Source organism: Felis catus, chromosome B3 (assembly GCF_018350175.1).
Source record: "Felis catus isolate Fca126 chromosome B3, F.catus_Fca126_mat1.0, whole genome shotgun sequence".
NCBI lineage: Eukaryota > Metazoa > Chordata > Mammalia > Carnivora > Felidae > Felis > Felis catus.
Genome location: NC_058373.1, coordinates 48,101,024 through 48,117,317, shown reverse-complemented (window position 1 = coordinate 48,117,317; position 16,294 = coordinate 48,101,024). Strand labels below are relative to the sequence as shown.

Below are 16,294 nucleotides of genomic sequence, written 5' to 3'. Positions count from 1 at the left end.
TCTTTTAAAATTTCCTAAGACTTGTTTGTGGCCTAAAATGGTCTATTTTGGAGAATGTTTCATGTGCACTTAAGAAAAATATATATTCTGCTTTTCTTGGGTGTAATGTTCTAATATGTCTTTTGGGTCCAGTTGGTCTTTAGGGTTGTTCAAGTACTGTTCTTATTGCTCTTCTTTCTGGTTCTATCCATTATTGTAAGTGGGGTATTGAAGTCTACTGTAACTGTAGAGCGGTTCTTTTTCTCCCACCAATTCTGTCCATGTTTGCTTCATATATTTAGGAACTCATGTTGGGTGCATATATAATTGTTATAGCTCCTTGGTGAATTGAGCCTTTTATTATTATATAATGGCCTTTTTTTGGTCTCTCGTACCTGTTTTGACTAAAAGTCTATTTTGTCTGGTATTATTGTAGCTACCTCCATCCTCTTGTGGTTACCATTTGCATGGATTATCTTTTTCCATCCTTTCATTTTCAATCTGTGTATGTCCTTAGATCTAAAGTGAGTCTTTTGTAGACAGTATATACTTGATCTTGTTTTTTAAATCCAATCTATGGGGACTTTAATTCACTTACATTTCAAGTTATTAGTGATGGGGAAGAAATTCCTGCTACCATTTTGTATTATTTTCTATATGTCTTAAAGCTCTTTTTGTCATTTAAACGTCTTAATTTCCTAGGAGTCTCAGCCCTGCTGCTTCTCAGGGCCTTAGATGTTGTATTTTATTCCTCTGCCCATAATCTCTTGCCCTTAGGCATTCATGGTTCTGCAGACCCCCAGTAGCCCTCAGGTGTAGCACTTCCCATCAATGCTCTGAGTCAGGCAAGACAGTCCCTCAAGCAATCCTCAGACAAGTCAGAACATCACAAGTAAGTTCCACTCTTTTTTCCATGAATTTATAGGCTTCTTTTTTCCACTAGGCCAGGAGAGTAAGGGGAAAGGGTGAGCATAAAGGCCATAAAGTTTCCTATCATTTTGAATGTGACTTTTTGTTGGTTAGGTGTTTGGTTGTTACTGCTGCTTAATTGGCTTCTAGAGTTCTCATGTTACATTGGGGAGTATATTGTATCTTCAGTGTTTCTCTGTGTATTTGTTGGGGGGAGAAGGGTCTGGAGTTTCCTAATCTTGGTGATATCACTGTCAATTATCTTTTACAGAGATTTATTTTGAAAGAAAAAGTCTAATATTCTATTATTTCTGGTACTTTTTTATGTGTATGTAGATTCAGATTTCCTTCTGGTATCATTGTCCTTTTGCATGAAAGACTTCCTTTAATATTTCCTTAAGATCTTCCTATACTTAAATAAATTCTACTGACCTGTCTTAAAGCTCACAGATATTTTTTCTGCACTGTCCAAATTGCCGCAGAGCTCATTCAGGTAATTTTTGCCAAGACTACAAACTCTGCCTTGTCAGACCACTGGCTGAATTCTCTGCCCAGCTCTCTAGACCACAGCTCTTGCCTTTCATGTTGCCTTTCCTAGGGGTCTCACTCTGCACGTGGGCTATCTAGGTATCGGCCAAGGATTTGAGGGAATTTTGAGGGCTCTTTTCTTTCCAGGATTTGCCACCTGGAAATTTCTACCACCCTGGCAACCCTGCTCTTTCATTCCTCAGCCCAGTAAAACTACTTTTTCCTTGAGGTCTATCTCCTGTGAACCCATTAAGTGGAAAGTGCTCTCAGAAGCCAGTTGAATATGGACCTCAGTCAGTTTATTTCCCTTTTTTCAAGGATCATATCATCTCCACTTTCTGCTTACTATTGATTACTCATCTGTGCCTTCAAATATGTTATTTTTACCCTCAGAAGAGTTTGGTCCATTATAAGTTACTTTGCCACTACTGGAATTAGAACTGAATTATATTTAAAATGCTTAAAATGTATGAGTTATCAAAGTCAGTTTTTCAGTAATGCAAAGAAGATTTACAAAAATTTTATATTTTAAAGGTAGTTACTACAAAGTGACTATAGTTTTTATAATTTGAAGACTATATGGGATTTGTTTTTCCTTGTGCAGGATATAGCCAATGAAGACCACAAAAAAATTGAAGCATTAAAGTCTGAAAACAAGAAGCTAGAAAAACAAAAAGGAGAATTAATGATAGGGTTCAAGAAGCAGTTAAAATTAATTGATGTTTTAAAAAGGCAGAAGGTAAGTCTATTCTAAAAAAAAACAGTTAAATTGTAGATATTTTTAGATGTATTTGATATGCTTAGGTACAAAATTTTACCTATAGAACATACATAATAAGATTTCTACATAACATGTCATCCAAGCAAATGGATATTTTCAGGCAGATAAATTAGTAATGTGGAAAATGGGACTGGTAAATACAGTATGGGTACTCCCTAATGACAGAAAGTATATACAAGAGTATAATATACTATTATCTTATTGGATTGGTTTGCCTCTTTAAACACGGAAGAGTGAAAATGGATTCCAAATCACTCTTCCCTTCTCTACACATGAATTACCTGGTGGTGAGAAGATTCGAAGCCATGGCTCTGCCACTTTTCCTTTTTGCAAAGGTTACGTATTAAAATACTACTGAAGTGTTCTCTCAACAGGTTGATTCAGTAACCACCATGGACAAATAGGCTTTTACAGGCTGACCCTTGAATGTAATTATTTCAAATATGTTTATTGGAATTAGAGTACACATTCCAACAGAGCTTATCATTTGATAGCATATTTATATACACATTTTTATCAACTGCGTGTTATCCTGTGGTCTACTCTTAATGCTAAAACAATATTGATTTGTTACAAACACAGATGCATATTGAAGCTGCCAAGATGCTGTCTTTCACTGAAGAGGAATTTATGAAGGCACTTGAATGGGGAAATTGATAAGTGACCTACTTTAATTAGTCTGTATAACTGACTGTGTGCCCCATATACATTTTATTTAAAGTTTTAATGATTTATTTTTACTCTTTATAAATAATTAAGATATTTGATAATGAAATCAAAGCAATTGCAACAAATTCCCTGTTTAGATTTGGGGTGGATACAAAATTGATAGGTGATTATTAGAAAATTGTGAGCCACTTGCCCTTTTATATAAAGTATTTTATGCTCTGATGATTTAGCTCTAGTTAATAAAAACAGTACTAGCACATAAACTGTCATTTAAGTTCTTATTGACAATAAAGCACTTTGAAATTCCTCACTCTTTATTCTTTTCCCTTATATAGTAGAAAGAAAAAGATACTTTCCCTAAACACAAATACCAAGCTCGGAGCAGGAGGAGTAGTATGGAAAAGTTAGTCTCCTGGGTGTGGCTGTATTGTATTTATATAAAGGAAATGTTGTAATGTGGTGTGTAACTCAGCTCTTCAAATTATCAGTACAAGAACAAGAATTTGACTAATAGCAATTAATTTTATAGATAAAAAATATTCTGCAATTTAATTTTATCAGACAACAAATATTTTCTTATAGATAATTGTTTACAAATGATGAAATACAGAGTTGCTTTAGAAAATCCAAATAGATTATGGAATCTGTCACTGACCTGTGAAACAAAAGTCACACTGACATCTAGTGGTGAAAACAAAACAATCCAGGTTTTACCAAATCTTGATGGTATCACTTCTCTTCACAAATTTCGCTCCTTTTCTGATATACTTTTCTAAACTCTTCACCAAGCATATCGATATCATCCTCCTTTTTAAATACTCCCTACAGGAAAAATATTTTGTGAGTTACTTCAAATGCCAGAATATTTAACTAAATGCTTCTAAGACTAACATATAGACTACAAAAATTTGTAAAGTTATCTCCAAGATAATGAAATCTATTTCATAGGTTTACAAATAATATCACTAGTCTCTGAAAATTATGACTCTATGTATAATGAAATCTTTGACCTGATTTCCTGATTTATTTATCAGCTCCAGTATAGGAATTTGTAATAGGAATCTGGAATTCTATTTTACTACCTCAAGTACCACTGCTTGGATTGGCTGAATGAGAATTTCATAAGGTATGAGAGCAGTCAGAGTTAAGAGACTGAGCTTTGCCAGATTCATGCATGGGATTGGCTCTCACCTCCATTCTATGGTTGATCAGCAAACATTGTCTTGCAGGAAAGACTCCAGATTTGGAGTTACATGCCCTTTAAGCAAGCCCTTTGAAATTCTTGATGCTTTTATTTACTTTTCTTTTCCTTATAGTACACAATAAAAGGCTCTTAAATATTTACTTATGTAATTTAAAGGAGCTAAAGAATAATTTAGGTCATTTAGGGCCATTAGGACCTAAAAGATTAAAATCATTTTGGCAGAACAGGTTTGTTAGACTCTCCCTATCTCCACATTTATTTCCTTTTAAAAGTATCTAAACTGAGATTCTCCAGAATTTATAGTCTAATTTTTTTGAAATGAATTTCTTATAGCTTTTGTCAGTATATCATTTCATATTCACTAATCCAATCAGCCAATTAGACTATAACATCCTGTGGACAAGCAATAATTACTCATATATTTCCCTTTCTCTTTCCTTAGCACTGGACTGAACCCAAAATAAGCACTTTATTCTTCCAGTGGAATAAAATATCAAATGACATTTCTATTTGAAGGTTGTAAATTTTATTTACATGAGTCCAGATATTTATGGGGCTTAGGAAAATCCATTGTTACTTCATTTATAGTCAGAATGTATCCCACTTATACATGAAAATCTGTTACCTTCTGGAAGTACTTTTAAAAATAGATTACTTAGTACCTACTTATAACCTCCCATTATACAGCAGCTCTGTCTCGGACTCGGTTCAAGCATGTGTCTGTTATCAGTGTTACCAATTACAAGAGTTTCCTGTACAAAAAGTATCACGGTTGCTTTAGGGTAGTTTAGTTTTAGACTTCCTACACCCAAAGGGAAAAAAAACTTCTAAAATTTAAATTCAGTAAATCTGGCTCCTACTTTAAGAATGTGCCAAGATTTGGGGCACCTGGGTGGCTCAGTCAGTTAAGCTTCTGACTTTAGCTCAAGTCATGCTCTCACAGTCCATGAGTTTAAGCACCAAGTCAGGCTCTGTGCAGACAGCTCAGAGCCTGGAGCCTGCTTCAGATTCTTTGTCTCCTTTCTCTCTCTTTGCTGCTTGTACTCTCTCTCTCAAAAATAAATAAACATTAAGAAAAAAAGAATGTGCCAAGACCAACTCTAATTTTAGAGACAGATGTTCAATGACTGCCTCTGATCCCACTGCTGCTTTGTAACAGCCACAAGTAAGTGAAACCCAGGCCCTCTGTTTTTTTCCCCATTATTAGAGTTTAGGAAGATTATACCTTGAATTAAATCTCACTTACTTTAGGAAGATATCCTAGTAATTTTGTAGCATGTTCTTTGAGAAGTTTTAGTCTTTCTTCTTCAATAATTGCATTAATACATCCTTGTCGTCTTTGCTGCAACTGCCATTCTTCCAGTTCACGTTGCTGGAAATGTAAATGAAATTTTATTGTCACAGAATACATTAATCTTTTAAGAAGTCATCAAATAATGCCATCTTGCAGTGGATTAGATAAAATTGAACTATTTTTTACACTACAGAAAATATTATGTAGTTTATATATCTTTTATGTTTATTATATATACACAAATCTCTATTTTTTACAGTCACTATTCCCTTAAGGATACAAAAAAAAAGGCATGGCTGGGATTTTAGGGAGGCAAGTATATATCTTCAGGACAGTATCTTCATCACCAAGGAAAAAATGTACAAAGAAGGGACTTCCTAATTAATTCAAATATTTATGTAATGTTTACCGTATGCCAATTGCTGAAGGCAGCTTTCAGTGTAAAACAAAACCAAAAACTGGATGAAACAGAATAGGAATATCTAAAAGATAAATATTTCCCTGTATGTTAAAAATTTTAAGAGCCCATATGAAGCACAGGAGTAGCAGCAAGAGTTCTAACAGGAGAACCAGTGTTTCTCAGGCAACAGTTCTGAATGCTCTCATGTAACCGCACCAAAATTCTGTGCCACATGCTATGGAAGAGATGGCCAGCTTTAAAAGTTTTAGGGCTTAAAAGAACTCTTACAGCGTTGGATCCAAATAATCTATTGGAAAGGGAAGGGTGCTAAAGGCAGGCCACTGAAGTAGTGATGAATTCCTACATAGAACTAAAGTAGTATTAATGTTGAGCTAGTCTGTGCAATAAGTAGTTTCCTAGGGTCGCAATTTCTTCAAAACTCTTCATAGTTACTTGGGGCGCCTGGGTGTCACAGTCGGTTAAGCGTCCGACTTCAGCCAGGTCACGATCTCGCGGTCCGTGAGTTCGAGCCCCGCGTCGGGCTCTGGGCTGATGGCCCGGAGCCTGGAGCCTGTTTCCGATTCTGTGTCTCCCTCTCTCTCTGCCCCTCCCCCGTTCACGCTCTCTCTCTGTCCCAAAAATAAATAAACGTTGAAAAAAAAAATTTTTTTTTTAAAAAAACTCTTCATAGTTACCAAATAAAGAAGGATGCTAGGACACAGCCATATCCAATGCCACTTAAGCCTTTAATGGCTTCTAATGAGACTATTTTGTCTACTATGATATTACCTTATTTGCATTACAGAATCAGAAGAAGCATTGGTAGCTGAGAAAAGACTTACACTCTCTACCCATCTTGTTATTGAATCAGAGTTGAGTGGCTCTTATTTTCTAAGATGATATAAAGTTATAGAATCTGCCATGGAATTGTTATACCTGAATTTGTTTTGAGACTATATTTCTAAGGCTCCCTTATAATCATGTGTGGTCACAACAAGACTTGGTTTCTGCCAATGGACTATAAGCAAAAGTGTCATATGGCAGATTCCAGGAATCAATCGTATACACCCACTTTGTCTCTCTTCAACTCTTCCATCTGCTACTTGAAACATGAAGGGTGAAGATCCAATTTAGACCATGAAGATAAAGGCTATAGGCTACAGAAGCCACAGCGAAATGCTAGGATGACCCTGGTTCCTGAAGGCTGAATACAGCCTCCATTCCAGCCCTGAATTCCCTTAGACTTTTATGTGAGAATAGTAAACTATCTACTATGCCACTATTAATTTGATACTCTGTACCTGCAGCCAAACCTAATCCTAACTGATCTGTTCTTTATAAAAAGGAGATGCAAAAAAAATTCTGAAACGTTGTGAGAAAAGGTCAGTTGTTAGATTTTTGTCCAATGATGTACGGTCTCTAGTTGGGGTAGAATACAAGATTTCTCTACTTGGGATGTGGTAAACACATTAAATATTTATCCTAATAAACACTTTCATAGTAAATTAGGGTAAATAGAAAGTATGAAACCAATTTGTCCATTTAGACAAACTCAATAGAGCTGGTATTAGGTAACTCTTTCCTGGGTAGTTTTATATTTTGTCTTACTAACCATATGATTTTTTTAGAGGTAGACAGAATTGTAGTTACCTATTTAGGAAGATATCTGAAATCTAAAAAAACAGAGTTAGAGCCTTATAGGATTAATGTGTTCCATGATCATGAAAATCCACCCTTGCTCTTGGGCAAGAAAAATGTGACCCAATCTCACAGACACTTTTAGCACACAGCTTTATATTATGAATATTTACATTAGAAAAAATTAAGAAAATTAAGACATAAATTGTAGAAACATCTATGCTTTAGGTGGTTTTATGTGATTTCCATTTATAGTTGCCTTGCTAACTTTTCTAGGAGCTTTCTAATTATCTCTGTAAGCCATGAGATGGGACGGTCTATCACTGTTTCTACCTCTTTCTACGCAAGGAGTATTCAAAACCTTCTGATCATTTCAAAAGTCTTCTAATTTTCATCCTCCTTGACTGCTCTGCTTGTCTGACACTGTTGATCACCCTCCTTGATTCAACAAACATTTATTATTCACCACTTGTCAAGCAAAATGCTAGGTGCTTAAAGGTTAACCCTTAAAGGTTAGAGTAGATCATGACTGATTTATATCAAAGATAAGGAATTGGGATTTTATGCTGTAGGAATCCGCTTAGGTTTAAGTACGAGGAGGACATAATGAATTTTTTAAGCCCATTATAACTAGTAGCAGATGGACTAGTCATATGGAGACCAGTAGATAACAATTTCAGTAGTCCACAGGAATGGTATTAAATGTCTGGACTAAGTTATTAAGAAACTGGATTTAAGACTTATTACTGAAATGAAGTCAATGGAATTTGGTGGCTGACTAAAAATTATTAGGAATGGGGAAAAGTCCAGGATGATTTCAAAGTCATAGACTTGGGTAACTGACTGAATATGCTGTCTTTAACCAAGATTCAGGCTACAGAAACTGTAAAAAGTTTGTGTGGAATGTTCACTTTTGGAAACTAAATTCTAAGGCACCTACAAGATTTCCAACTACATCATTTAGACAGCTAGAAATATGGCATCAGAACAAAAGCATGAAATGAATAAGAATAGAAGAGACCTAAAAATTGAACTCCAAGTATCCCCCCCCCACCTCCCCACTTCATGGAGCAGACAAAAAAAAGAGCTGACCTTGCTTGGTTTTCTGTGACTACAACCATCCAGATTCTCTTGCCTTTCTGACCATCTCTTGGTCTTGTCATTGTTTTTTTCCTCCTCCTTCTACTCCTAAATAAGAATGTTCACTGAGACTCCATCATTGGCCCTCTGATTGTTTCTCATTATAATATATTCTTGGAATCTCTGTGTGCTAATTAATGCCAGATATGTATGTTTAGAAAAACTTGACCTAAGCTTTGCTCCTCTGAGTCAAGTGCCTTCAAGATATTTTCAATTTGTATTTCTATTTCAAGCCCAACATGATATAAACTGAAGTAATTCCCTTTTTTCTCTGACTCAAAACATAACAGCACTTGGTATTCTTTGAGTTTCTCCTAGTTGAAACCTTGGAGTTATTTTGACTCCTTCCTCCAGTCTACCCTATATGATCCACCAACAAAACAAAACAAGACAAAACAAAACATACCAGTCTCATATTCCTTTAAAAATATTTAAACTCTTCCTTTCTTGCTTCTTCCATGCTTTGTTAACCTATTCTAGGTCCTCATCACCTCACTCTTGAATCACTACATTCTCTTCTTCCTAAGACCATGTTGTGATCACCAATTTCCTATTGTATCATGTCTAAACTCCTCTGCCTATCACTCAAGTTTCTCATTGTGGGTAATTCCATATGCTGCCAACTTAGAATAGCCTTCTTCTGCTTTTATTCATCTTTTATATATTTCCAGGAAAACCCACATAGTTCTGCCATAAATGCACAGTTGACCCATGAACAACACAGGTTTGAACTGCGTGGGTCCACTTACCTGCAGATTTTTTTCAGTAATATATGGTACCATAAAGATATTTTCTCTTATGATTTTCTTAATAAGATTGTTTTCTCTAGCTACTTTATTATATGAATATAGTTTATAATATGTATATAAAATGTGTGCTAATTGACTTTTTTAAAATAAGATAATCTTTTTTATTTTTTTATTGTACAGAGAGAACACAAGCTGGGGAGAGGGACAGAGTGGGGGAGAGGGAGAGGGAGAGGGAGTGAGAGAGAGAGAGAGAGAGAGAGAGAGAGAGAATATCTTAAGCAAGGCTCCATGCACAGCACAGAGCCCAATGTGAGACTCAGTGCCACAACCCTAGGATCATGATGTGAGCTGAAATCAAGAGTCAGATGCTCAATTGACTGAGCCACCCAGGCACCCCATGTGCCAGTTGACTCTTCATGTTATCAGGAAGGCTTCTGGTCATCAGGAGGCCATTAGTTAAGTTTTGGAGGAGTCAAAAATTTTATGTGGATTTTTGACTGGGGTGGGGGTTGGGGGAGGTGTCAGCACCCTTACTTATCCCCTGTGTTGTTCATGGGTCAACTGTATTGCACAATTGGTAAATTATAACTACCAAATTCTATAAATGTACACTGTACATTTAAGAAATGTATTCTCGGGGCGCCTGGGTGGCGCAGTCGGATAAGCGTCCGACTTCAGCCAGGTCACGATCTCGCGGTCCGGGAGTTCGAGCCCCGCGTCGGGCTCTGGGCTGATGGCTCAGAGCCTGGAGCCTGTTTCCGATTCTGTGTCTCCCTCTCTCTCTGCCCCTCCCCCGTTCATGCTCTGTCTCTCTCTGTCCCAAAAATAAATAAACGTTGAAAAAAAAATTTAAAAAAAAAAAAAAAAAAAAGAAATGTATTCTCAGTATAATTTTATATATAATTGAGTGGGGAATCTATACCCCATTTTTTGTACTACACTAGAAAGTACAAAAATTAACTTGTATTTATTTTGGTTTTCTCACCAATACTCAGCAGAATGCCTAGCAGATCAGTATCTATTGATTACAAGAATATCCTGAGATTTCTTTCTGCCTACCCATACTGGAAAAGATCATCATTAGGATATCAATTAACTTAATTCCAGCTCTGCCACTTACTTGCTATAAAACCCCGACCTACCTAACTCATAGAGTTGAAAGGTTAAAGTTATTTGCTTGAAATGAGCTTAGAATAGTTGAATGACATATGTAAAAGCTCAGTAAATGTTGTTACACTACAACTTATATTAATTATTTTAAAATATTTACCCTATGCCTAATCTGTACTCTTCATATTTAGAGCGTTTATCTTTACAAAGCACTTATACATTATCTTATTTGGTTCTTTTTTTAAAAAATTTTTTTAATATTTATTTTTGAAGGAAAGAGAGACACAGTGTGAGTGGGGGAGGGGCAGAGAGAGAGGGAGACACAGAATCTGAAGCAGGCTCCAGGCTCTGAGCTGTCAGCAGAGCCTGACGCGGGGCTCGAAATCACGAACCATGAGATCATGACCTGAGCCCAAGTCGGACGCTTAACCGACTGAGCCACCCAGGCGCCCCTCTTATTTGGTTCTTAAAGCACAACAATCTAGTGTGGTAGATTAAGTATTATTTCAGTTTTATAAATCAAACATAAAATAGATAAATCAATGTGTCCAAAGGCACAAACCTAGTTCCATCTCCAACTCTTAAATCCATATTTCCAACTAAGAAATCAACCCCTGGGGCCTCAATCAATGTGGACAAAATGGAATTATATACCCCCTTGAAATCTATTTTTCTTTGTTTTCTTTAGGACATCACCCACTCACTCACTGAAGATGGAAGCAATAGTATTATTTAGTGGTAGTAGCAAGCATAATCCTGCTCTCACCTCTCCAGACCCAGCTAACTGGTCAGCAAGTCCCATCAAGTCTATCTCCCTAACATCTCTCACATGGCCCCCTTCTCTATTTGCACAGGCTTTCCCCACCTATCATGGACTGATGGTAGTAATGTCCTAACTGATCTCCCTGTCTCTGGTCTCACTCCAGGCAGTACCCCCAGTACCACTACTCAAGTCATCTTCCCAAGTGCAGATCTTATCAGATAGCTTTCTTAATTCTTCAGTGGGTTCCCCTGGATAAAGACCACCTTCCTTAAAATAGCATCCAGGGCACTCATGATCTGTGCCCTGTCTACCACACCAAGATGCCCATACCTGTATAATTATTGTCACGTGTACCTGACATATCTTTACAATGATTGTTTTTATATATTTTCTTTAACCAAGACGATAAAATAAGATCATAGATGTCATAGACTTAGCTGTACATATGTTCTCAACACCAAACGATGTCTAGCACATAGAAAGCATCAATAAATACATTCTAGATGCGTAAATAAATGGTCAGAAAATGTCTATGCCATGTGACTAGTTAGCAGATATCTAACATCACCTGGCACATAAAAGGGTCTCAGTTAAATGGTGAGTGGATGAATAGATGAGCTGACTACTGTTCAGTGATAACAAAAATGAACACTTTTTCTTACTTTGTCTGCAAGGAACTGGTTGCGACGCTCTTCGATAAGCTTTTCCACAGCCCTCCTGTGTTCTAGCTGCTTCATTCTTTGCTTCTGAGCATTCATCAGTTCTATTCGATCATCCTCAGCAAGCTTAGCTAGCGTAGCTTTTCTAAAGGTCTCCTCTTCCTCTTTTGCAGCCTGGAGTACTAGTTCCTTCAGGGCCATTTGTTCTAGAAAATCTTGTTTCAACTCCTTTTGCTTTCTTAATTTCTCTTCTGCTTCCTCCTAAACAACAATCCGTATAAACATTGATTCAGTAACTGTTTCTTTACAACAGATTTATAAAGAAATGATGGATAGAGTTTGGTTAAGTGCAGTGTTACAATATGAAATAAAGCCTGAAAAATTAAGCCTTTTCAAGATAACACTTTCCCTCACCCTGTTAACACTAGTTGGATAAAGGACATGTTACTTTGGATTGCCTTCTTTTATTTTTAAATTTTAATTTGTATCTATTTTGAAAGGAGCTGACATAAAAACTTTTTTGCATAACTGAGATCATTAAATCTGTGGTCTGTGAAATTTGTACCCACAAAGAATCATTCTAAAATCTTGCCTGAAATTATGATTCAAATTACTGGGAAATATTTTTCAGAATAATAATCTACAAGTGACAATCACAAGTTTTTCAGGAAAATTCAAATTTACTTGGAGCAGTTCAAATATTTTCCTACAAGCTTTAATTTTCCTAACATTATGAAAAATTTCAAACATAACTGGAAAATAGAAGTTTACAGTGATCACTCATCTACCTAACACCTAGGTACTATCAGTAACATTTTACTATTTTTGCTTTATCATCTATCCAATTAGGAATGATACAATTCCTTCTCAACTGTAACCAGCCTTGCCTAATTCAAACACAATTTCCAGGAGGTAAGCCATATCCTCAAGGCAATCAAAATATTGCCTTAATAACAGCCGTTTGGTCAGGTTTCTTACAGGTAACAGAAGCTATAAGGGATTTACTATAGGCCAGCAGGTGGTATGAGAGAACTTCCAGGATGGCCAAGGACCCAGCCACTGTCTTGGTTACCATCTGTCTTCGGTAGAGTTAACCATCATGGCTCAAAGTTACCATGATGGTAACTCTACCAAAACTACTCCCAAAGACCCAGTCTTCTACATGTGACTATGACCTCATTTTGCCCACTTCTATCTTCACACCTTGAGGTTGAGAGTAACTTGGAAGATAACCTAGGTCCTATGAAGAATTCTAGCTAAAAGAAATGTGGTTTTAACTTTATAGCTTTTATAACAAAGTAAGACAAAAAAGTATAGGAGTGGATTTTAAGCCACCCAATCTGGAATATCAGCTGTTTGTTCCACCTATTTGTTAATTATCTTGAATGTTCCACTTCTTTTTCTTCACTTACCTCTATCTAATCTGTTCAAAACCTACCTCCTCCAGAAAGTCACTCTAATTCATACATCTCTCTCTTTTGGGCCTCTGATACCATTTATTTTTCCCATCATTAATTTTACTTCAGATACATGCATTATCTCCTCACTAAAAATAAATTCCTAGAGGGCATATTATTTCTTATTATTTTATTTATCTTATATATTATTTTTCTTTGGGATGCTGGGCACAGTGTTTTTATGATATTATAGTTTGTGTTCATCTCTATGTATTATATATAGAAGTCAGAAGGCTCACTGAAGGCAGATATTGTCTCAGCTTTGAATTCCTCCAGAGTTTATCCTAATACCTTGCACACAAAAAATACACATAGAACCAAATGAACTGTTGACATTTCCTGGCATCCATCTCCCATACAAATTTTAGTTTAATCCAATCAACGGTAAAGACATCTGGCTAAAAATCAGGGAAATATTAGCAAAACAAAACAAAACAAAACAAAACACCATTCACTGTATTTTTTTTCAACTAGAAAAATGTCCCTATACTCTTTGATATGCCTGGATCAGGAATATATATTAATGTAATATGAACTGCATAATTTTCCAAACTTTTCTACATTCTAAAGCCCATAATGTGGGTTTGAGAAATAGCTATTCACGCAGGTTTGAAATAATTTGCTGAAAAAACTACTTTGAGCCTGGAAACTTTTAGAGGTATCTTGGTCTGGGTTCTCCTCTGAAAGCATAATCTTACACAAATATTTGCGTATACATATTTTATGAGAGAGAGAGAGAGATCTCAGGAAGCAGCAGTGAGGGAAAAGCAGAGAGAAATAGGGAAGGGAGAAAAGCCAACACGTGGGTGCATCACTGAACTGGTTACTATGTGGTCAAGTGTGGCTTAATCCTGCCAGAATCTTGTGAGGAATGCATGAAGCACCTTTCAGGTCTGTCCTCAAGGCTGACAGGAAGAAGCATTTATCCCTTAATTCCTGTCCACTGTTGGCTGAGGGATGCCTCAGAGGGTGTTCATTCCCTGCCCCCACCAACAGCACCACACATTAGGACACTGTCAAGCACAGTCAGTGTAAACCCTCACAAGTGTTGTCCACAGCTGTCACTGAAATTAGAGGTGAGGCTAAGAGGGTATGAGGCAGGGCACAGCAAGCTTTTCACATGGGATACATCCTTAGTAATCTTATTTTGGCTTTTTCTACATTTTTTGAAATCACTATACTTTTAATGCAGAAAATAGTACCATTAAGATTGTCCCATTTGATAAGTATACAATTGAATGACCGTTCATTATTTTCTAATCTTTTTTCTTTACAGACCTTTTAGTCTTTCTAGTTTTGTTTTTGCTTTCCTTTTTAGTATGTTTTTCCAGAGTAAAAGCTTTACCACCCAATACTAAATAATTGGATTAATTAATTCTAATATGTTTTCTTGATTTTGGTAAATTTCCACTTGTATCTTTATGATTTCCTTCCATATTCTTGCCCCATACTTGAATTTGTATTGTTTTTCTAAGTTACTGAGTTGGCTGCCTGGATAATTTTTTCTAATATTTCTTGTTAAAAATTAATTGCCTCAACTTTAAGATACACAACAGACGAACATAAGGGAAGGGAAGCAAAAATAATATAAAAACAGAGAGGGGGACAAAACATAAGAGACTCTTAAATATGGAAAACAGAGGGTTACTAGAGGGGTTGTGGGAGTGAGGATGGGCTAAATGGGTAAGGGGAATTAAGGAATCTACTCCTGAAATCATTGTTGCACAAATGCTAATTTGGAGATACATTAAAAAAATAAAATATAAAAAAAAATTTTTAAAGATTAATTGCCTCAGAGATCAGTTTTATAAATCTGATAAGATTTTGATGTGTACTAATCTCATCCTCTAAATTACCTACAAATTTCCTCTTTAACCAATAATAACTGAAAATAATATTTTTAGACTGTCAGATAGAAGATGAAAATATTTGTCATTAATTTCTAGTGATGATAAATACCATTTCCCCTTGTATTATTCTGGTAAATTTTCTTTGGAAGTTTAATAGCTTTTAAAGTTATGTACTTCAGGGGCGCCTGGGTGGCTCAGTCAGTTAAGCATCGACTTTTGACTCAGGTCATGATCTCACAGTTTGTGAGTTTGAGTCCCACGTTGGGCTCTGTGCTGTCAGCTCAGAGACCGGAGCCTGCTTCAGATTCTGCGTCTCCCTCTCTCTCTCTCTCTGCCCTTCCCCTGCTTGCACTCTGTCTCTCTGTCTCTCAAAAATAAATAAAACATTAAAAAAATTTTAAAGTTATGTACTTCAATGCAATGTTACATAGAAGATTAAATGTTTATCCTGTAATACCCTCATTGTCAACTGTACCTTTCATCTGTGGTATCTGGGATTCATTTGATGTTCTATCTATCTGATGCTAATCTTGCCTATTTGCTTCCCCTTGGTCCATGTATACCTGTTACATGTTCATCCATCATTTCATTCTTAACTTTTTTGGGTAATTTGATATTAGGTATATATAAATGGATTACATTAAGTTGTTTTTAAAAAGAAATGTACATATTTTACATTTAAAAAAATTTTAATTTATTATTTTTGAGAGAGGGAGAGAGAGAGAGAGAGAGAGAGAGAGAGAGAGAGAGAGAGAGAATGAACGGGGGAGGGGCAGAGAGAGAGGGAGACACAGAATCCGAAGTAGGCTCCAGGCTCTAAGCTGTCAGCACAGAGCCCAACGTGAAGCTTGAACCCACGAACCACAAGATCATGACCTGAGCCGAAGTCGGACACTTAACCAACTGAGCCACCCAGGTGCCCCTATATGTACATTCTTACATGCAGTAATCATTAAGAATATACACCCAACAGGGTTTTGATATCAATACATGGTAACTATTTCCTCCTCACTGATGAAAAAGTTTATCTAAAAAAATATTTTGTTATAGGTGAAAAATATTAAAAATAATGCTAATAACCAACAATCTATTGCATACTTGGCTATTCATGTATTTGTTATATGATGTCTTTGTTCAAACTTCTTGCTCATTAAAAAAATAGTT

General features: G+C 36.2%; 2 protein-coding genes across 7 annotated transcripts in view; one reads left to right on the top strand and one right to left on the bottom strand.

Annotated features, from left to right (window-relative positions):
* The window catches only part of TEX9 (testis expressed 9), an 80,928-nt gene extending 77,756 nt beyond the window's left edge, over positions 1-3,172 (top strand). For all 5 annotated transcript variants that reach the window (XM_045059272.1, XM_045059270.1, XM_045059271.1 and 2 more), the window contains 2 exons: positions 2,021-2,155; positions 2,780-3,172. In XM_045059272.1, the coding sequence (XP_044915207.1) occupies positions 2,021-2,155; positions 2,780-2,854 (210 nt within the window). In that variant the 3' untranslated portion in view covers positions 2,855-3,172. The remainder of the gene's footprint in view (positions 1-2,020; positions 2,156-2,779) is intronic.
* The window catches only part of MNS1 (meiosis specific nuclear structural 1), a 54,090-nt gene continuing 40,415 nt past the window's right edge, over positions 2,620-16,294 (bottom strand). For both annotated transcript variants that reach the window (XM_023255319.2, XM_023255320.2), the window contains exons 8-10: positions 11,827-12,084; positions 5,317-5,442; positions 2,620-3,688 (exon numbers count right to left, since the gene is read on the bottom strand). In XM_023255319.2, the coding sequence (XP_023111087.1) occupies positions 3,596-3,688; positions 5,317-5,442; positions 11,827-12,084 (477 nt within the window). In that variant the 3' untranslated portion in view covers positions 2,620-3,595. The remainder of the gene's footprint in view (positions 3,689-5,316; positions 5,443-11,826; positions 12,085-16,294) is intronic.